This window comes from Cervus elaphus, chromosome 7 (assembly GCF_910594005.1).
Source record: "Cervus elaphus chromosome 7, mCerEla1.1, whole genome shotgun sequence".
In the NCBI taxonomy this organism is placed as follows: domain Eukaryota; kingdom Metazoa; phylum Chordata; class Mammalia; order Artiodactyla; family Cervidae; genus Cervus; species Cervus elaphus.
The window spans coordinates 26,232,302-26,255,117 of NC_057821.1; the positions used below are offsets into that span (position 1 = coordinate 26,232,302).

Here is a 22,816-nt window from a genome sequence, read left to right on the forward strand (position 1 = left end):
CTTTCCTTTGCCTCTGTCTTGCTTGTTATTTAAGCCCTTCTTTTTTTGTAAGTAAAGTTAATATTCTGGGCCCTGAATTTATTCTTCTTAGATTCAAATACTGACTGCCACTTAGCGGCTGTGTGTTAGGGAGGTTTTGCTATGGAGGTGTATCTTCCAAGAGAGACTGTTCAAGGGACTTGCCACTTAAAGATCTGCTCTAAGGGCAGAAAAATTTAAGGGGTCTAAGTTGATCTCTTCTACTGTCAGAAAGAGAAGGTTCATTTGATAGGAGAAGCTCGTATTTTATATTCTTAGGGAAGTAAACTTTGTAATAAATGGCTGGAGAAGGCTTAGACTTATTAAAGGCAAAGGGAAAATCCTCACAAGTAGGAAGAACTGGGTCAGAAAGAAAAAAAAAAAAGCCAGTATTAACAATAACTTTTTCTTCATGAAGGGTGAGGCTGTTTCTTCATTCCTTTGACAATTTTTTTTCTCTGAAAATACAAATTGCAACATTGGTTTTTTTTTATTCACATACAATTCTGAACTTGCTGATCAGTAAGAACTTGTTTAAAAGAGGGGAGAGGGGCTCCTCCTTCCCAGAAGGCTTGGTCTCCTGTTGAAATAGTTTTATAGCTATTTATTAGTCTTCTCCACACCTTGGCAAAGTCCAGCTTTAGAAGCTGATGGACACTAAAGCCTGAAAAAAGGACAAGCTGAGGCATTAACCTATAAATACTTGAGATTCCTTTGTACATCTCCAACAGTAGTGTTCAGCTGGTACCCTTCCCTTTAAACATCACTCCCAACTCCAGGCTTCCCAGGTGGCTCACTGGTGAAGAATCTGCCAGCCAATGCAGAAGATGCAGGAGATGTTCAGTTTGATCCCTGGGTCAGAAAGGTCCCCTGGAGAAGGGAATGGCAATTCCAGTATTCTTGCCTGGGAAATTCCATGGCAGAGGAGTCTGGTGGCCTGCAGTCCCTGTGGTTGCAAAAGAGCTGGACGCAACTTAACAACTAAAGAGCAATAACAACCCTCCTCATGTTTGATAAAAATAGTGACAACAGAGACTTCCACTTTAAATGTAGCTTTAAACATCTTTACTTCAAAACACAATAAATACCAGAACTGAAGAAAGGCCCATGTGTTTACTTGGAGTTTCCTTGTGACAAATCATTGCTGTCCACATTGAGTACTTCTCCAAAGATAACACTAGAGGAAATTCCCCCAGACATTTTTAGCTGCCCATTTCTCTTTCTCCCTCTATCTCTCTTTGAAAGAGGCTGAATTTAAACCTAATGAGAATGACCTGCTCTTCGAGAAGGACAGTGTTCCTGGACAACATACCTGTAAGAAGCCTGAGCAGGGGCAGCGAGGTGCTGACACTCACTTCTTACAATAGAGAGTTAGATTCTTGGGGGACGCTTGTTTCACAGCTACTTAAATGAGTTAGAGAGGTCTTTGGAGAAGAATCAGGACAATTCTCAGGGTGATCTGAAGTTGAGCAGATGGTCAAAGATGTACCAGTACCCCGAAGGCTAAAATAAGGAAAAAAGTTCCCACAGAAGGCGATGCCAGTAAAAGAATAGATGTGGGACCCATCGGCCATGTTATAAAAGGACAGGTTCTCAGCTTCCCAGTCCAGGAAAACTCCTATCCTGTGGAGCTGCTGCCTCAGTGACAGAGAGATTTTCTGGGAGGTGGGAACTATGACTTCTCCTTCCTTGTATATCAAAACCCAGAAATGCTTCTCTGGCCTTTCTACAAACCAGCCCTCTCTCTTTGCTGTCTCTGAGCAAATGCCCAGAGCCCATCGAGTTGCAGATCCATCTTCTTTCCTCATATTTACTTCTACCTCCCAGTATTGCCTCTCCATGGTGAGGGACTTCTCGCCCAGAACACTGAAGATGGCTTCAGACTCCCCTTGCTCTTCGTGTGTTGGGGTATCACCATTCTGGGGAACATTATTTTTTAAAGAAATGCGTTGTTTGTTCTCAGATAAGACGAGGTTGGGATGAGCTGTTTCCGGTTTCAGAGTGAAAGCCACTGCAGGTATGGAGGGGAAAATAAAGGTCATTCCACAGTGGAGACTGGTTGGCTTTAGGAAAGATGCAAATTACGGGGAAAGGAGAATGGAGGAAAAAAAGAGAAAAATGGGAGATTAGGTAAAACAATGCATGTTATATTCTATGTTCATTCACAGGAGACATGTGATGTGTAGGTCATAGAAGGCCAGGGATGGATAGGACCCTAGGTAACCATGTGTTCCAGACAGGCTGAGAACACTTAACTAAGAAGTCTGTCTCTGAAAATCCCCAGGGTCATGTATTTCAAGTTGAGGCTTCTCTAACCTCCTGCAAATGCCGATTGCTTTACTGCTTGCTCTTAATAATTAAGCCATTTCTTATTTCCAATCACAGTGTGCTCACTTTCATTTACGTTTCTTTGGGGTTCGTTTTCTGTGTGATTAGGTAATAACTAAGCCATCTATAGTTCTTATCTTACACTCTTCTTATACTTTTAATGGTTTAAATCCCAGGCTCTGTGGTCAGAAAGATATGAATTTGATAATTGCTCTGCTTTTAGTAGTGGCAGTCTTGAAGTTACTTTGCTTCTCTCGGCCCCACTTTAATCTCATGAAGGTATACATAATTATGATGCCTCAGCATAGAACTACTGTGAGAAGACAATGAAATAATATGCAGAGAACTTAGTACTATATTTTGTCCATGATGAACACTTGGTAAATTTTAGCTTCTGATGGTTATAGTAACACTAATACCTGTAGTAACAGTAGCAATAGTGTTAACACTAGTAGTAATGAATCTGCTTCTGGTCAAACCAAACGTCTTCAATAACTAAAATTTTTCTCATAAGAATGTGTATGTGAATGATTACAATATATTTTAATTTTTGGAGGATTAAATTAACTAGGCAATGTTTGTGGATACAGGGATATTCAGAGTGAATAGCAAGAAGTAGAAATAGAGAGTTGTGACTTGGGGAAGACTCTAAGATGCTCAGGGCCCATTTTCCACTTGCACTGAGATGCAACAAGCCCTTCTCTGTCTCAGACTGAGTACACAGCCGACATCTTTCTGATTGAACTACTCTCTTTCGCATGAATAGATCTACAGTAGCAGTTAAGTCTCAGACTAAATATAAATGCCTCAAGGGAATTCCTTTAATCCACCATTTTTTTCTTCATGGCAATCTCTTATTCCTTCATAAGGCATCACAGTTTGTACATGCACTTTCCCATAAAGTCAGAGACCAAATCCACTTTATTTACTTGGCACTAAGTAAATAGTTGTATAATTTAATGCTGAATGAATGAATGATGTCAGAATGGTAAGAAATCTGGTAACATTTCTGCGTTAGATTGAAGTGAAAGCCATGAAATGAATAACCAGTTTAGTATTGTTGGGAGTTTATACAAAGTTTCTCAATTGTATAGAAGAGATTAAAAGAGACAAATAATAGTAAGGTAACTCACCTGCTTTGAACTGTTCCTTCCTCCAGTCTAAAAAGGAAAAAAAAAATCAGATGGAAGAATATGCCAAGTACATGTCCTCTGAACTAGTGAGAAGCTTCTCCCTTTATCCCCTTGTGTTTTTTTGGACTCCTAGATTCAAAGTAAAATCTCCCGAGGATAGCTCCTATCTGAAAAATGCTCTGAAAATGCCTCACGAAATCCCGAATTACCTGAAGCCCCAAGACAATATCAGTTACTCACCAGCATATAACTCAGCTTTTCTCCAGTCTGAAATAAAACAAAGACATTAGCTTCTCCCATTTACAGGAATGTCACTTCAGAACGTGAAAATCTGAGGGTTTACCATAGTACAGTATATTTGTGTTTATGATCTCAATGACAATTCTGATGTACTTATCTTCTTTTACATCTCCAGTTTTATTTCTCACATTTTTCACAGTCTACATCTATGATAAAATAAGCAGGTTCTTTTTTTTTTTTTTTTTTTGGTTGGGGAGAAAGAAAAGGTAGGCTTAAGTTTTGAGAATATATTGGAAAGCCTAAAATTTTGTGTGCTACCTTGATACCCTTGAGCTTCACAGGGTTCCAAATGCCTAACTGGGGGTTCTCCTGCTCCAGCTCAGATGGTGAAGAATCTGCCTGCAATGCAGGAGACCCAGATTCGATTCCTGAATCAGAAAGATCGTCTGGAGAAGGAAATGGCAACCAACTCCAGCTTTCTTGCCTGGGAAATCCGTAGACAGAGGAGCCTGGTTGGCGCCAGTCACAAAGAGTCAGACACAACTTAGTGACTAAACAACAACAACAAAGGACAACCTGCTCTCACTAGATAGGTCCTCTAGTCATCAGGAAAGTCTCCCCTCTCAGCTAATTTCCCTGTGGGCCAAAACAGCTGAACCCCACCTGATCTTCAACCTAATGAATTTTACCTCTCTGTCAGCCTGCACAATTAATCAAACAAGCCAATTACATACTTCCACAGAAACAGGGTCACTTCATCCTCTTGTTACTACAAAACCTGTCTCCCACAGACCTTGCTCTATTCATTCTGCTCTCAAGTGCAACCTCCACGTGCTCCGGCATGGCACGCGGTGTCTTTCCATCACAGGATGTGAATATATATGTGAGGATATATGTGTTTAAAAGACGGCTGTTATTTGTCCAGTGTTGGATATCACGAGTTTGACCATTTTATACTGTTTAGGGTAGTCGGTCCCTCTCTCACTAACAAGGTAAATAGAATACAACCAGAAGAAAAGGGCCGATTAGAGGGTTTCTGTAACTATAACAACAGTATAACTCACCTTGCTGATATAATGCTTTCCTTTTGGCTGAAAAAGAATAATAGTCTGTGAGATGCCAGACATACAGCATACAGTAAGGACTCTATCTCCTATTTTAAAGCAATGAAAATGGAAAACTTACCAAGCTCTCTCTTAAGTAATTCTAAAAAGGAAAAAAAAAATGGGTTTAACAGAAAATATTTTCTAGACTATGTTACTAAGCCCAGATTCTAAATGCTACTTCCATATATCTAGAACAAAAAAAAAAATCCTTTGAGAATTATTATTATGACCATTAAAAAAATAAGCTCTATGACTATACCAGTGATTTTTCCCTCTCCAGTGGACTCAATTATAATATTTTTTGCCTTAGGAAGTTGTTGAGCTCCATGTTTTGCTGGAGGTCTTGGGGTTCTAACTCATTCTTGCACATATCTCTGCATTCCCCAAAAATGCCATTCACATGCACATGGTAACAAATCCATAAAGTCACATATCTCCACCAAGTCTGATGCCCAGTTTTACCTTTAGCTTTACTTTCTTTCTCCTTTTCTCCCTTGATTTTTGATAGTTTCTTCTTTCCCCATCGTTCCTTCAAGGTCAAATACACAATAGCACCAACCGAAATCCCAAGTATCACCAAAATCACAGCAAATGCTGCCTTCCAAGGAGAGGGCCTAGGGAAGAAGGATTCTGACACAGGATCCCCAAAACCTGATTAAAAACGTATGCCAAGCAAGCCTATCCCATCCCACGTGCTAAATATTCCTTCCTTGCGTGTGTGAGTGTGTTTAGGCACACAGTCATTTCTGACTCTTTGCAACCCTATGGTCTGGAGACCGCAGGCTCCTCTGTCCATGGGATTTCTCAGGTAAGAATACTAGAGTGGGTGGCCATTTCCTCCCTCAAGGGAATCTTCCTGATCCAGGGATCAAACCTACATCTCCTGTGTCTCCTGATTTGCAGGTGATTTTTTACCCACTGAGCCATCAGGGAAGCCCGTATCCCTTCCTTACTCCTCTCCTATCTCCCAAATGAGCAGCACGGACCTGGGATGAAAATGGTTTCCACTTGCTCTTGTCCAAAGAAGGGGTTCTTCATGGAACAGGACACTTGTGTCTTTGAGCTGTCTCTCACAATGAGGGATGCCTCAATCTGAAACAAGCCATCATCATCTTGTATCTCGTCCTCAGAGACAGATGGGATCTTCTCTCCCTTCGCATCTTCCCATTGTACTTCAGGCTGGGGAAACCATCCCTTGCCTGTGCACTTCAACCTTATTCCTCCATCTTCTGGACCCACCAAGAAAACACGAGGATCAGAACCTAGACCTGGAGAGGAAAGTCATTCATCTGAGACTTGGAGAGTTTTTGCCCAGAAGTTCCTCATATTTCACAGCTACACCAGTGGAGAAAGATGGACAAAGCGCCATAGTTCTCAGGGGATGGAAGGGGGTTCTTTTCTTTTCCCATGAGATCAATGGTTATCTGAAGTTCAAAAGGTAAAAGAGCATTGAAGCTGATTCTGGGACTTATACCAATGTCTGTCATATCTCCTCTATACAAGCATATCTGCAATTGGCCATAGAAGGATAATAGGGAAGGAAGAGAGTAAAATCTGTCAATGTTAAATTCTTTCAGAAAAAAATTACTGTATCTATATCACATGTCTATTTCAGCTGCTGCTTAAGTTGAGATTTTTCATAGTCGCTTCCTTAAATAATTTCCTCTTCCAAGTTTTCTTTCTTCCCCTGAGTAAAGCTTACCTAAAAGTTGAACGTGTAACATGGTAAAGTGAGTCCATGAAAGAGTCAAGATATTTTAACTTTTCCATTCTCACTCCTTTCTTTTCCTTCTACTCCTCCTCCTCTTCTTCAATTTTGCATGGGCTGGGTCTACTAGTAGATTCACATAACCAAGACCCGTGTTAAAATATAACACTACCAGAATACTAGATGAATCCACCATGTCTTTGAGAATGATGACTGTTCTGACTTCTAAGACTATGTATTATTTGTCTTTATAAAACTTAATATCATAAAATATGGCTCCACCATGTCTGGCTCAGTCCTGTTCAACAAACTGCTTCTAAAAGATTGGACTTGTCTTCATACCCAGAAGTCAAGAAACTAACATGGGAAAGGTACTGAAAAATGCTGTCACTTACATGAGGTTATTTCTGTAACTCTGAAAGCATTGACCTCTTACTGGGAGGATATTAAAGTGAGATCACAGTAACATGACTCAGGAGAGTTTGTCACTGGTTTCTTCAAGACCTAATGGATTAGACTTTTCCACTAAAGTTATACACAAAGAAGAAGACAAAATGAGTGTATAGATATTTTGACAAGTAGTATTAAATGAGAGTATTAATTTAAGGTAAACCTAACATATTCAAAGAATGAGAAAAACTTTACAACTAGAAAAACAATATGTTTGTCTTGGCAGAGAGTATAAAGCTTTAAAAATGGAAATACCAAAGAAATGGACAGATAAATCATTATAACCAGATAGAAAATTTAGACTTAAGCTAGTTATCCATAAGAAGTTTATGGGAAGCAATGTACTGTACAGAGCAACTGGTATGGAGATAAGTGAATAGATACATTACAAAATAGTATTTTGAACCTATCATGAAATTTTATACCAAAAATATGTTTCTACAGATGTGAGATCTAAATGTAAAAAGCAAAAGAAACAAACAAAAAAGAGATAGAAATGAACTACTACAACTACATTCAATGAACTACATAGGAAAATCTCAAACATAATGGTGAACAAAAACCAAAACAACCACAACAAAACAGACATAAAAGAGTCCATGTATATGAAATTAAAAAACAAGCACAACTAAGCAGCATCTCAATCTACTATGTCAAACCCTCATTTCCTCCAAACAGTGCATTTGGAACTGGACCACTAACACTTCCAGTTAAGCCTCTGTCCCTCAGTAGCCAACTGGGATTCTCATCTCTGGGCGTAATGGTACATTTTGCTAATTATGGTGCTTTACCTCAAAATATGTGAGGAGAGACATAGAGGGAAATAAATGATCTATTTTTATGATAGATATTTATGGAAATAATTTGTTTTTAAAGTACATCACAATAAATGCATAAATAGGATAAATAGAGGATTTGAGGTTAAATTCAGTGCCTAGGATGTTAACACCTCCAAGGATACTTACTTGTTGCCTCTTGTTCACCATCCTCCTCCCCAAATCAAATGTAGAACACTTACATTTCCCTTACACTGATCTGTATTTTCTGATAATTACTCACCTATCACCTTTAGCTCCAAAACGGCTTCTTCAAAATCAGTTCCTTTTTTAAAAAAGCACTTGTACATTCCATTGTCTGAGACCCGGAGGCTGTGGATTCTCACAGCTACTCTTCCCTCAGTGATGTAGTCTTTCACCAACTCGGCTCTCCCTTTGAAATCTACTAGTTGTTCTCCCACCTGCTCCATTCCATTCTGATACACAAACACAGCCTCTGAGAACTGGTTGCGAAACCACCGGATCTCCATACTCTCCACATTCATGGCTGGGTATACACGGCAGGGCAGCATCGTGTCTGCACCCAGCATGGCCACGATGGGTTCCGAGGGGCCAGTCACTGAAAAGGAATCTGTGGAATGGAGTCACAAGTGAAAAGAATATTGCAATACCCTGCCTGTGCCTCTTAGAATACAGCATTATCACAGGTCCCAGAGACCCATGGGCATTCTCTCTCTCATTAACACAGTAATAATTTGTCACACATATTCAGGCTGAAGATGGCAGTGAGCAAGACAAGGGAGATTTCCACCCTTGTGGAGCTCACAGTCAGCACAGTGACTTCATATTAAACAGACGATTTCTAAATTGCAATTGTAGTAAATTCAGTGGAGGAAGATGAAGGAGTGCTGGAAAATCATGAAGCTAGAGTTTTGGCAGATCTCGGGCATCAGCAATGCATTCCTCCAGAAATTGAGATCTGAATGAATTAGAAGGCAACAGAAAAGAAATTCTACCTGGTCCTTACCTCTAAAATAATAGTGATTTATCTGCCCTTGTGTATGGGCAAATGCATTATTGTATCAAAGTAAAAGATTTGGAATTAACCTAGGTCTATAGGAGACACAGCAGAGTGGTTTAATGATTCTACTCAGAGGGTAAGAGAATCCAGGTATAGAAAATATAAAATATTCTCACCTGAGCCCCACATGGGCATCTGGAAAAGCAGGATCAGAAAGAGGTCTCTTAGCAGAGAGAAGTCCGGGGAACACACCATCTTCTCCAGAGTAGAGAACAGTATGACACTGAGGGGGTCCTGAAAATAGCTGGAGTAAAGATAAAAATGGGACCCACAAGGTAAAAAAGATTATAGCTACATGGTTCACAGGACTTCTAAGAAATGGTCTCCTGAAACCCTAGTGTCTTTCTCAGGGACCATCAGGGAAGCCTTTGACGTTCACAAAAGAGGGCCATTTGTTTCCCCTTTTCCCAGAAAACAGTCTTTATTTCAACAGCCATGCTCTGATGTGATAAATCTGACCACAGTCTCTCTAAATCCCTCTGAAGAAGAACACTTTATCCAAGGGATGGAAAGACAGAGAAAAGGCAGTGAGCAGCCACTGAGAGAGATGGCTTGGGCATAAACATTGCTCTGGCCTCAACAGATTTTCTCACCATACGTTCGTATATGAGGAAGGAGCAGATACAACTTGGCTTGTCCTCTGTCTACCCCCAGGGTCTTTGACCAGATTCTCTCACTTCCCTCCCTCTTGTCCATCATCAAGAAAATGTACCACTCACACAGACTGTTCACATCTTCTAAGTTCTTCTTAGGGGGATGAAGGCATCCTGGAAGTTCTCACTGACGCTGCCACACACACCAGGAATACATACTCTTTGTCGTTCCTCCAGGTTTCCCTCTGCGGGCTGCCTACAGATGTCTCCCGTGATACTTGCTCTAAGATGCCAAGGGAAGACCAGACGTTAGAAATCTTGGAGTCCTGAAGGAAGATTTAGGTTTTTTTTTAAAGGGTTTCAGAAAACTAGAAGAAAGATGGCCCCTGCTCGGGAAACTCTCAGAGTGCAATTCTCCTCTATCTTGCCAACGTATTCAAAACTGAAAGCCAAATAAGATAAGAAAAGAGAACTTTGACCTGGCATGAATAATAAATCCATCTAATAATTACGCACTTCCAAGGAAAGGATAAAAATCCAGAGACTTCTTTTTCTCTGAGAGTGTTATTTATCCAGGCTGCTGCTGCTGCTGCTAAGTCGCTTCAGTCATTTATCCAGGCTAATAAAATATAAATATTAGAACTTGACTGGCTGAGTTAAAATCTTGGCAAGGTCACTTACAAGCTCACGGTTTTGACCAAATTACATAAGCTCTCTGTGTGCCTCAGTTTTCTCATCTGAAAATGGGTTTAATAATAGTACCTACCCTAAGCTGTCATGAGGATTACATCAATTAGTATACACAAAGCACTTAGAAAAGTGTCAGTAACTTTTACATCCTGCTGTGTGGCTGCATAACTGATTTGTGTTTTGAAGATCCTTCAAATCCTACAAGTTCTAGAATAATTGCCTTTCTTGCCTAGAATGACAGACATTCTGAGTTAGAGTCTGAAAAAATTTTAAAAACTCTAAATTACATTTTTGTATTCTGGATCTAAGATTGAACATCTCTGTATGGATTGTAAGAGACATAGTAACAAGATATAAACAAGTATAAACCAGACATGGGGCTTCCCTGATAGCTCAGCTGATTAAAAAATCCGCCTGCAATTCGGGGGACCTGGGTTTGATCCCTAGGTTGGGAAGATCCCCTGAGGAAGGGAAAGGTTACCTACTCTAGTATTCTGGCCTGGAGAATTCCATGGACTCTGTAGTCCATAGTTTAGCAAAGAGTCGGACACAACTGAGCGAATTTCACTTTCTCTTTCACAAACCAGACATAGTCTAACAAAGTTTTAAATATGGTAGTGTTAATTTTAAAATAAAAATAAAGTTCAGAGAGAAATCATTCAAAGAAACGAGATGATCCCTTCAAATATTGGCATTCATCATGAGCACATAACTTCCAAGGACCGCATGGTGCTAACAGCCTACAGCAGAATTAAAAAATGCAAAATCAGTTTGGAACTCAAAAAAGTTTATAACCATAATTAATCAGAAATGAACAGAACATTTCCAGAACATATAAATGAAGCTAGAGAGGTTTTAAATAATATAACAACTATGCCACATCAAATCTTTTACTTTATGACTTGGTGAGATTTAACAATTTCTCTCAGTTTTTGATGAATAGAAATCCACTTCAGACAACATGGATTAGTAGAACGACCCATTATGACACTTACCTAACTCTTTCCTCCAGTGTGCTTAGAGTGCCAAGCCTCCCCCAGATCTGCCTATAAAGTTAATACCAAAATATCTGCTTCTTTCAAGTATTCTCTTTGAAACTTGGTTAAGTATCTAATCTCACTAGAGATTTGGATTTGCATTTTCTAAATAGGCAGGGGTTTGGCATGAGTATGAATAATGCTATCATACTTTTGGAACACAATTAAAATTTATGAAGTCACCGCTGCAGGAAAACCATGCAGTCACCATGGAGGCAAATACTCTATTGGAAGAAGGTATCAGAAAAAGGAGATTAAGTCAGCCCATGATTCTTCCGTTTCTAGGTGACTAATGCCAGGACATGCATGCGTGCTCAGCCTTGAAGTCGTGTTTAACTTTTGTGACCCTCATGGACAGTAGCCCCCACGCTCTTCTGTCCGTGGGATTTCCCAGGCAAGAATATCAGGGTTGCCATTGGGTTGCCATTCCTCCTCCAGGGGACTTTCCCCACCCAGGGGTCAAATCCAAGTGTCCTGAGTCTCCTGCACCGGCAGGAAGATACTTTACCACTGAGCCACATAGGAAGACCATACTGGCCAGAACACGTCTGCTAAATCACCTATCTTTCACTTTACTCCCAGTCACATAACAAAGAGTGGGAGTAAACAACTATGGGATGTAGCCCAGAAGTATTTGTACCTTTCCCTGCTCCAAGCCCTCGTCTTCAACCTGCAACCTTCACTTATCATATAAGTGAAACTTTATGAGAAAAAAAAAAAAAAAGCTTCTGATTCCTTGCTTGTCCAGAATTTTCTTTTGCCCTTAATGCTAGTTTTGTTGCTTAGAAAATTCTAGTTTCTACTCAGGAAAGTGATGAAACAAAATTTATATTTTAAAGCTGGACAAGGAAATTTAAGCACAAAATTCTCTCTGTCTGTCTGTCTGTCTGTCTGTTTGGGTCTCTTTTCTCCCCGTGTAATATGTAATGTACTTCTGCATTGTACATTAACCAGACCTCCTCAAAGGTGAGAATGCTGGCTTGACTATAAAGATAATTTTTTTTTCCTTTCTTCTAATACTAGCAATGTAACTTCTTAAAAGAACAGCATTCTTTCCTGACTCTGTGAGGAATCATGGAGACTTGCTAATTGCTTTGCACATGCTTACCTGCACTATCTCTGGTGAACTTTAATGTAAGATGTCAGTATGTCATTTTGATGACAATCTTTTGTCTTAAAAATGTGTACGGTTGTACCTTCAACTTCTAACAGGTGGGAGAGTTCTCAGAGCTTCTGAATCTGTCTCCTGAATTATAATCCTCAGTCGACTTGAATGAAATTCTCCCTTTGTTTTCTTCACCTGATAATTGAATTTCTGTTGACGAAAATGAAGACTCCATTCAACTGTTTTCTAGTAATTAATATTGAATGACATGTATGATGGAATCTGATTTTTTTTTCTTTTGTACATAACACATTTTCTGCACCCTGGAACTTTAAGGTTTTGTGCTTTGTTTAGTTGTTTGTTTGTAACTCTAAAACATTACAAGAATTCATGTATAAATGACTCTTCTTCTGCAGTAGTCAGCTTTTTGTGAAGTACCCTTCCTTCTGATTCTTGCCCCTAATCTTTTCATCTTGGGAAACATTCTAGGTGAATGTTGAAGTTCTGGGTGGATTTGCTCAACCTATATTTCCCAAATTTTAAGTCTTTTTGATTTTAAGTACCACATAATAACTCCTTTTTTCTAACCCAATATTTTGATCTTCAGCAGTGTCTACTGAGAGCTGACACCTCTATTTATTTTCTACTTTAAGACAATTTTTCATTCCCAAGAATGCTGATTGTTTCTCTAATCCTTCAACTCCTATGAATGAATCCTTCCTAATATGCTTCATATTTGCATTAAAATTTTTATATAGTGGGTTGCCATTACCTTCTCCAGGTGATCTTCCCGACCCAGGGATCGAACCTGGATCTCCCGCATTGCAGGCAGATGCTTTAACCTATGAGCCACCAGGAAAGCCCTGTATTCAGTGTAATTCCCTCTAAATATTCTTCACAGATTAATTGGCTTTACTCAAGCAATTCTCTTTTATTGGGAAAAATGCCTAAGTATGTATGTGACTTTTTAAAATTTATTTTTTCTAACTGTTGGAAATCTATATTAGTCTATCTACATTTTGAGATAGAATATATACAGAAAGCAGAGAAGGCAATGGCACCCTACTCCAGTACTCTTGCCTGGAAAATCCCATGGACGAAGGAGCCTGGTGGGCTGCAGTCCATGGGGTCACTAAGAGTTGGACACGACTGAGCGACTTCACTTTCACTTTTCACTTTCATGCATTGGAGAAGGAAATGGCAACCCACTCCAGTGTTCTTGCCTGGAGAATCCCAGGCACGGGGGAGCCTGGTGGGCTGCCGTTTATGGGGTCGCACAGGGTCGGACATGACTGAAGTGACTTGGCAGCAGCAGCATATACACAAAGACGTATCATACATCTCAAAGTAAACAAAAGAGGCAAATAACGTTTTCAGATAGTTTCTTTTCTCCTTCAGCTTTCCCTTCCCACTCTTTATTGTTTCAGACCTAAACCATAAGGTAGGTGTCAGACCCCAAATAAGACAGGATAGTTTTATGGAGGAGTGCTGCCAGAGTGGTGTGAAAGAATTTGAGTGGAAGGAGATGGGCCTGTATGAGGAAGGGAGACAGCTCCAAAGAAAACTGCAGAATATATGGTCCTACATTCAAACAGTGTAATATTATGTGGCAAGAAAAAATTTTAAATGCACTGATATACACAATGTGGTTGAACCTCAAAAAAACATTTTGTTTAGCCAAAGAAACCAAGCACAAAAGTGTGTATACTGTATGACTCCATTTTTGGTGAAGTTTAAGAGTAGGCAAGATTAAGCTATCATGATTTATATCAAAATACTGTTTTTCACACCCCCCTTGGAAAGGAATGATGGACAATGGACATGAGGAAAATTTCAAGAGACAAAAATGTTCCATAGTTCAATGAAGTGGTAGTTACATGAGTGTAAGCATTTGTGCAGCCTCATTGAAATGCATGTTCTAAAGCCACGCATTCCATTTTATGCAAATTATATCTCAGTACATTTGATTTCTTAAAAATTTCAAATGTACCTTAATATCTGCAGAGAATATTTATTTAGGATTTTGGTATTCATTTGTCCAGACTTACATATTAATATTTATGCAATTGCTTCTTTTGTCCCTGATTATCTGTAAACCTTGTGTGACATGAAAAAAACATGAATTCAACTTAGAAAGAGTGTGAAATGGAAAGAAAACTCTGTGTGAGCATTTTGTATCTGGTACTCTATCACTGTGTTTTTACATCTATTCTATGTTGGGGAACCCTAAGGTTTTTTGGAAACACAGCCCTAATATTCTCAGAGCACAGAGTCCTCCATTCCCGATGTCTTATTGTCTCCCATGCAGCTGTGCACACGGCTTCCAATGTCAGCTATGGTGTGGTAGGAGGAAACGTGCTGCTATTGGCTTTATCCTCAAAATCATCTAACTTTGTGAATCAAGCATTTGGATGACCAACTGACTTGGATATTATACAGGAAGATGATTCTGTCTCCCCAGCTATTGCAATTTCTGTCCTTTGCAGTTTCTAGCAGGGAGCCATACTGAACACTGTTGACCAAATCAACTTTAGAGTTTCTATCATTCTATAGCCCAGTCCGGTTCAAAGTCCTCTGGGATGAACTATTACTTCCACTTTCAAAGTCAGTAGCAGTGCTGGAGGCAGGCTGAGACTTTCTCATTAAACCCATTTCTGAAGAGGCATTCAAATGCCCATTCTTCTTGGCAGCCTTATTTGTCCTCCTTACTAAGAATATTTTCCTAATTGAGGAATGGATTAGAAACCTGCCATTTTCATCACCTGCAGCCACACCCCTGGATGCTGACCACGAGAACAACCAGGTGCAAATTGTGTCTGGAGCCAGATCGTGTAGGTGTGCTAAGGAGACCAGGAGCTTGGTCCAGAAACCCCCCTTGGCTCAACCTGGATGGTGAGAAAAACACGTGTGGGGATGTGCAGGTGTGTCTGTGGGACATGTGGGTCCTGAAAAAAAAGGGCTTGAGTTCTGGGCTCATGTGGGGAGAAAACTCCCTTCCCTTTCAAGAATTAAGCCACAAGAGTATTTGTGGGCAAAATAAATTAATATATGAATGAATGAATGAACGAGTGAATGGAGGGGAGAAATAGTTTGACTGAGGAAAGTGGGTGAATTTTGTGTCTGACTTCATTTCTCAAAGTTGAACTCAAGGTTTTCAATTTCAAGAGAGCCCTGGCGAGGTGGTGAATCCATAGATAGGCAAGCAAGCCCACAGGACACAAGAGAACGGTTTACTGTTTCCTACACCTGCTGGGGAAACGGTTTTCAGAAAAACAAAAGGGGGAAGGAAAAAAAAAAAACCCATATGGGAACGGTTGGGAGTTGGTGGTGTTTGTCTCAAGGTCTGTAAGGGAAAACAGCCAAAATCCTGTGTATAAAAGTAACTCTTTGCACACGGGATTTTTTTTCTGTTTTTCTGAGAACTTTCACTCAGCTGGCTTCTCACCACCTTCTCAACGTCCTCAGAGTGAATGTTTTGTGCTTCCAGCGTGCTCCATGTTCTGCTCTGAAGAAGATGGCAGGTTTTCCTGGCCTCTTTCCTGCTAGTGTTCTACCCGCTCTCCTTCTCTGGGTGTCCATGTGGGGCTCCCCAGGTCAGTGTTTTCTCTCATGGCTTTCATTTGTTGGTTTGTTTTCAGTGGCTCTTCTTATACGTAGGTCCACCAGTCCCAACGCTGCACTCTCTCAAAGGCAGTTATACCTGGGAAAATTGTAGCTCTGCCTGCTGCCAACAGAAGGCTTGACGAGTCAGGTGAAGGGTGGGAGTGATCTCCTTCACATCAACATCCTTTGAGCAGACCTCATAAAAACCACAGCTATAATATTTATCTAAATCTTTATTGAGTGTGAGTGATCTTAGTGATCTGTTTAAATTTGATGTAACTCTTTCTTAAAATATACTTTGTAATGTTTATACTGCCAAGAAAACCCAAATTTGAAAACAAAGAATTTGGACTCAGGATCCCTGAGCTGGTTATGATCTGGGACAAGACATTTATTCTTTCTGGGACATGTATCCTTCTTTCATAAAGTAAAAGGGGCCCCTCAAGATGAAATTTTCAGACTCCAGATTTGATGATAACCAGCCATGAAGTCTCAATAATGACAGTTTCTGATACTGTCTCTTTAATTGGAGATCAAAACATAACACAAATAAGAAAAATACATTTGGGTCTCACATTACAAAATGCATGTGGGTCTACCATCTCATCTCCTCCCCTACCACTTCCCCCAATCTGTCTCTGATTTTCACGCAGCATCCGGGTTTTCTGTGATGGGACCAGCTCAGCCTATCAAGGTCCCTCTAGGGGCAGATGCCACTCTGCCCTGCCAGTTGTCCCCCGAGCAGAGTGCAGCCCATATGCAGATCCGGTGGTACCGAGCCCAGCTCTCCCCAGCGGTGCTCGTGTACCAGAATGGGCAGGAACAAGACGAGGAGCAAATGCTGGAGTACCGTGGTAGGACAGAGTTGGCAGAGGACTCCATAGGCAGAGGGGCTGTGGCCCTGCTGATCCAACACGTCCGTGCATCTGATGATGGCCAGTATTGGTGTCATTTTAATGATGGTCACATCTCCCAGGAAGCCGCTGTGGAGCTGCACGTGATAGGTATGTTAACTTAGCACAAAGTGCATGTATCATGGTATAAAGCAAAGGGAAAGTTGAGAATGTTTGGAACCCCAGCCTGGTGTTTCTCAGGATCTTCCACATGTCACCTTGCAGAATGTCAGCTTTCTAAACTGTACAATGAGGACAAAACCACGTTTGGCTTTTAAACAGCAAAGGAGGCAATCTTTCTGTAGATATTTTGGTATCCAAAAAGATCTCAAAAATTTATTAACTTGTATTAATTCAGATAGATACTGGCACCTTCAAATAATTTTTTTACCCAGTCAGAAGAGAAAGACAACTTGTAGGATTAAACTCACTTTTTCTTTGATTGTCACCGTGCTTTTTTCTTCTTGGAATGACCCCAAAGCTCTCTCAGTCCTAGTACAGTGCAAAAGCATTAAGTTGATTTCAGAATCAACTTCATATTGATTTCAGAATCAGAGGTAAGCCTTATGCTGACTGTGAGCAGTTTTGAACTCTGAGTTTCAGTTTACTTATCAGCCTGCTGCTGCTGCTAAGTCACTTCAGTTGTGTCCAACTCTGTGCGACCCCACAGACGGCAGCCCACTAGGCTCCTCTGTCCCTGGGATTCTCCAGGTAAGAAAACTAGAGTGGGTTGCCATTTCCTTCTCCAATGCATGAAAGTGAAAGTGAAGTCACTCAGTCGTGTCCGACTCTTAGCGACCCCATGGACTGCAGCCTACCAGGCTCCTCCATCCATGGGCTTTTCCAGGCAAGAGTACTGGAGTGGGGTGCCATTGCCTTCTCCTACTTATCAGCCTAGTGAAGGGCAATTAGACCTTCAGCCTCAGGGACTCCTGAGCACCAAGGACTACAGGCCTCAGGGACATGTCTTCTCTCCTCAGGCTTGGGCTCTGCCCCTCACGTTCGCATGATGGGGCCCGAGGATAATGGGATCCAAGTTCTGTGCTCCTCAGGTGGCTGGTTCCCCAAACCCAGGGTGCAGTGGAGGGACATGGCAGGAGGGAAGCTACTATCCCTCTATGAATCTCAGAGTCAAGATGGAGATGGGCTGTTCCATGTGGAGTCATCTCTTGTGGTCAAGGACAGCTCTCTGGGCAATGTAACCTGCTCTATCCAGAACCCCGTCTCTGGCCAGGAGAAAGCGTCGGCCATCTTCCTTCCAGGTCAGTCAGGCACAAACCCCGAGGCAGAGCCGGGTGTGTTCCAGGCAGGGAGGAGTGAAGGAGGGCCGAAGGGAGCCTGGGGGAGAGGGCGGGGCTTCCTCCAGGTCGGTCTCTCACTGTGTCTCCACATGCCTGTGTCAGAGCCTTTCTTCCCCAGAACGTCTCCATGGAAGACAGCCCTGGCTGGGACACTCCCGGTGCTGGTGCTTCTCCTCATCGGGATCAGCTACACTGGCTGGAGACAACATAAAGCCAAAAACAGAGAAGTAAAGGAAAGGGAGAAAGCATCTCAGGAAAGAGCCAAGGTGGCGAAAGAAAAGGAAGAGGCACATTCAGCCAAAAGTAAATCGGGCAGCAAGTCAAATCAGAGGTTCCTGGAAAAGCTGCAGATACTGTGTGTGCAGGGTTGATGGGGAAATAAAAAATTGTTGAAGAATCCTGAGGAAAACACAGGGTGCCAAGAATTCCACAGAACTGGGAGTCCTATGCAAAGGAGAAAACCACATGGGAAGTTAGGAGATCTGTGGGCAGTGGTGTTAAGCCTCCAATCCACACCATGCCCTTTCAAGTCTCTGTACCCCAACCTGTTTCTCTTTGCAGAAATATCTTCCTTTATCTTCTCTTCCTTTTTTATCCTTCAAGAATAAACTCCAGAAACACCTAAGAAATCAAACTCCCATGAAGCATGGACTTCCCTTCCTGTGTGACCCCAGGATTCTTCCCAAATAACTTTTCTTAGAGCTTGCCCTTTTACACTTGACAAAGATATTCATTAATCTTTCTCACCTGCTTCACTATGGGATCCTTAAGAGAAGGTCAAATTGAGTTCATTTAGCTACTCACTGGGCTCAGGAGCAACTAAAACTCAATTTGATGGATTTTTTATCTCTTTCTTTTTCAGGGAAGCTTGAGGAAGATCTCGGTGAGTCTTACTTCTTCTCATGCCCTGTGTAGAATCTGTACCCCTTTCCACACCTGTTCTGGGTCTCTCATTGAATGTTGTTTCTTTCAGAACAGCGAAAGGCATTATACAATAAAGGTAAGCAACTCAGTCATGTCAATTGATGTCCAGATGTCCAACAAGTTCTCAATTCCCTATCCTCAGAGAAAAGACTAAAGGATTCATGACGATTAGTGGAAGAGAAATTATGGAAAGGAAGAGAAATTTGAGGTTGCAGATTAATGTCTCATCTTGTCTTTCCTGTATTTGTTCTGTTTTAGACTGGAAGAAGGCCCTGATATATCCTGGTATGTAAACCTCTGGCCCTTGTCTTGCCAAATGCCTCTGGTATTCTGAGCATAATAAGCAGAGTCATAAATATAAACACACGTACACACACTTGAAAGTTGTGAAATTTTTATTTGGTATCACTCTGTAGTATTTTGTATTTGGAGACTCAAATAACCGATTGTCTTCCAGAGCTGATAATGAAGGAGAAATAAGTGCTGACTAGTCAATTCTACTACATGACTAGGGTAGGACACAACATGAATGTGACTTGTTAGCCCTTCTACTATGGAGAAGGGAAATATGGAACTCAGAGTGACTTTGAGGAGATTTGGGAAGAATAAAGAATATATTATGTCAGCATTTTTACTTTGCAAATAAATTTTAAAAGATCAGAAAATATATTTTATATTCAGAAAAGTATATTAACTATGATTTTACTTATTTTACCTATTTGAAATAAAGAAAGTAAAATTCAATATAGAGGGAGAAGGTTTATGTATGAAAAAGTTGAAAAACAGTTTTTCAAAATATTTTAATATCTTCTGCATAAATATGTTTATCTGGAGGTAGGGGGAATTGGCTATTTTTATACCCTCTGAAATCTGTGTCTACGTATTCCGTAGGTTTATAACTCATGTGTTTCTGTTTGTGTGTGTGTGGAATATGGTGTTGGGTCTCAAAAACACACTAGGTCATTCCTTGAATATATATATCTATGCAGTTTTATATGCCAGGCATGCTAGATGTTGGTGGCACAAGTTATTATCTCTGACCTTGTGGAACTTAAAGTCCACTGGGGGAAGAAATTAGGAGCCAGGCAACTACACACAGCCTGATGAGTGCTCTGATAAGAGAAGGTCAGAGGAACTCCTCCCAAGGATTAAAGCTGATTAAGCAGTTCTGTTAAGAGTTTTCTTTTATGAGATACTGAAAAATGTCCCTGTGTTTCTAAAGGAGTGAGCAAAGTACTAAGGACAACTTTTGACACTTTTAATTCCAAATCTGTCAATTACAACTGGGAAGTCGGGTTATTTTATATTTCTTGACCTCAGTGTCTTTATCTCTTTAGATGAAGAGATTGGAATACATGATCTCTGATGTCCTCCTTGACTCATATATTTATAGATTCCATGCATCCGAGTGCTACATTTCTGACAGGAGGGCAGTTTAGTGAGAGACCACAGAGCTGCTCCAGCCAAGAATTATGGATGGGTCCTTATCTGCCTATTGTCTCAAGACTCAATGAGAATACCGTCTTCAAATAAAATCACAAGGCCTGTTATAAGAGAAGTGGCCACAGGCAGAAGCAGATGCAATTCTTTTTCCCACTAGGAATCTGTCTCTGGAGAAAAATATAAGCTATCCGATTACAATCTGGGTCAAAGTAATAAGGGCTCATTTAAATGCTTTGGTCATAAACTTAAACTCTAAGGAGATCATAGGCCAGAAAAGCTGTAAATAGAGGGGTTTAGAGGAGGAATAGAATAGAATTAAATTAAAAATATATTTTATAGTTCTCATCATTAATGAGGAGGCCCACAAAGGCCTGGAGAGCACAGTAGAGTGGCATGTAGAGTATCAGACCCTGCTCCTGGGGTCTCCAAACCTGGCTTAGGCTGGAGAACAGCCCCAACTTCAGGCTGAATTATGTGATAGTTTCTAATCTGAGAGCACAGAAAGCATACTACTTGTCCTGTAGTTTCTGGACACTACCAGAGTTTGAGGAGTTTAGAGGAGGAAGGGAATGTCACCATGAGAAGGTGATGGGTCAGGAAAATCATCATATCTCCTTTTCATCCCCTGGGTATACTTCTGTTTGGTTTCAATTCATGTTGCTCTTTTTCAGACTGGAGGAAGGAACAGTTTGAACATGGTAAGTGGTTCTTTATTTATCTTTTTGACCCCCTTCTAACCTGCCCTCTGAGATCCCCTCTGAGACCCTGCTTATCCTTCTAACATCCTCTCCTAGTTGAAAAGACAGGCACTACTCTTCTGGTAAAGAGAAGGAGGACGTGATAAGCATTCAGTGTTAGCCTGAACTGACAACTGCTGCTAGGATTAGCTACTCTGATTGTGCTTCCCCTTTCAAATACTGGAGCTTCCCTGTCTGTGGGGTCCACTTGGTTCTGAAACAGAAATTAACATAGGCCCCCAGCTGAGGAGACCCCACACTAAGTAAAAAGGGCTCAAAATAGCAATTCAGCTGTTCTTTGTAGAGCGGTCAGATCAGATGGAGCCTGTGACTGAGGAAAATAGGACTAATTTGCAGAGAACATAGGAGGAACACCGTTCTTCAGTAAACATTCAAAGATCCCTGCACACTCTGGCACTCTGTCAAAACACTGACCGTGGCAAAGATAAGACAAGTAGCATAAAATGGGTAGCAAGAACAAGTAGCAAGAGAACACATCAAACCCCCCTCCCACCCAGCTCCACCTCCCCCAACACACACACCTGCAGAGGAGAGGTGTTCTTTTCACCACTCCTTACACATTTGCTCTGTTTTGTTAAAGCTTCCCCTGTACAACAGTTTTCTGAAATATGCAATCTTGGTTTTATCTTTTCCTTTTTATTTCTTCCAGTTCCTGTGAGTGTCAATCATGAAAATGTTCATCAGAACAATTCTGACTTTACAAAGGAAACTCAGGCAGTATTATGTAATAAGCAAGGAGGTGGCAATCTTCTCAAACTTGATCAGAAAGGATTCACTAAGGGGAGATATTACTGGGAGGTGGACCTTGAGGACACTGATGAATGGACTCTAGGCATTTATGACGAGCCCACAGAGAAGAGTGAGTTACCCAACAATCTACGGGAGATGAAGTTCAACGTCTTAGAGAAGAAGGGATGTGAATACAGGGCTCTCACTTGTTCTTGCCAAGGCATTTCCAAAGAAGAGTCTCTCCTGATTGAAAAGTGCCCACAAAAGATTGTGATTTTCTTGGATTATGAGGATAGTAACATTTCTTTCTATAACATGATTGATGGAACCCACGTCTTCTCCTTCAACCAGGCCCACATCTCTGGGTCAGTCTATCCTTACTTCAAACTGAAATCCATGGAGTTCTCCCCATCTGCATGATATTGAGTGACTTAGAATAAAAACCTGTAAATTGTGAAGATAGTAGCCCATTTTTTGTAAACCCAAGGATTCCAGTCCTGACGGGTGTCCTCAGGACCACCGATTATGAGGCCTCTTGACTTAAGTCTCCATGAATCTGCATGACCAAAGTTTCCAGCCACATCAAGCAGTGTTTCTCAAAAATCTTTTTCCCATCTTGTAGTTTGTTGTAAATGTTTCTTGCATTATGTATTATATATCACAGACGTACTTTTCTGAATAAACTACTGGAAATGATGAAGTGAGTACAAAGACATATGAGTGGTAATTTTATTATTAAATATCATATACCTAACATTTTCTATCAATTCATTCTAAATTTTGTAATACTTTATTTCTATATTTGTTTCATGAAGAATTAGTAAGAAACAGTTTACAAATATGCACTGATCTATGGATCACACTTTTGGGGCTTCCCAGGTGGCACTAATGGTAAAGAAC

General features: G+C 40.8%; 2 protein-coding genes across 4 annotated transcripts; one reads left to right on the forward strand and one right to left on the reverse strand.

Moving 5' to 3' along the window:
• Nucleotides 1-1,060: 1,060 nt before the first annotated feature.
• On the reverse strand, nt 1,061-9,859 carry LOC122697768 (butyrophilin subfamily 1 member A1-like). The gene is made up of 10 exons (XM_043908755.1): nt 9,560-9,859; nt 8,957-9,084; nt 8,043-8,390; nt 5,812-6,093; nt 5,288-5,455; nt 4,905-4,925; nt 4,784-4,810; nt 3,720-3,746; nt 3,480-3,506; nt 1,061-2,029 (listed from the first exon to the last, which is right to left on the reverse strand). Exons 2-10 carry the CDS (start codon nt 9,033-9,035, stop codon nt 1,377-1,379), a joined length of 1,632 nt encoding a protein of 543 aa, XP_043764690.1. The 5' UTR covers nt 9,036-9,084; nt 9,560-9,859; the 3' UTR covers nt 1,061-1,376.
• A 5,021-nt stretch (nt 9,860-14,880) lies between these two features.
• Nucleotides 14,881-22,627, forward strand: LOC122697769 (butyrophilin-like protein 1). Of its 3 annotated transcripts, none has more exons than XM_043908756.1 (10): nt 14,881-15,186; nt 15,753-15,858; nt 16,522-16,872; nt 17,742-18,023; nt 18,165-18,365; nt 18,925-18,945; nt 19,036-19,062; nt 19,245-19,271; nt 21,101-21,127; nt 21,837-22,627. In XM_043908756.1, exons 1-10 carry the CDS (start codon nt 15,046-15,048, stop codon nt 22,334-22,336), a joined length of 1,683 nt encoding a protein of 560 aa, XP_043764691.1. In that variant the 5' UTR covers nt 14,881-15,045; the 3' UTR covers nt 22,337-22,627. The 3 variants fall into 3 exon arrangements, with proteins under 3 accessions (XP_043764691.1, XP_043764692.1, XP_043764693.1); XM_043908757.1 differs by having other exon boundaries at nt 14,881-15,157; XM_043908758.1 differs by lacking the exon at nt 18,165-18,365.
• The last annotated feature ends 189 nt before the right edge of the window (nt 22,628-22,816 follow it).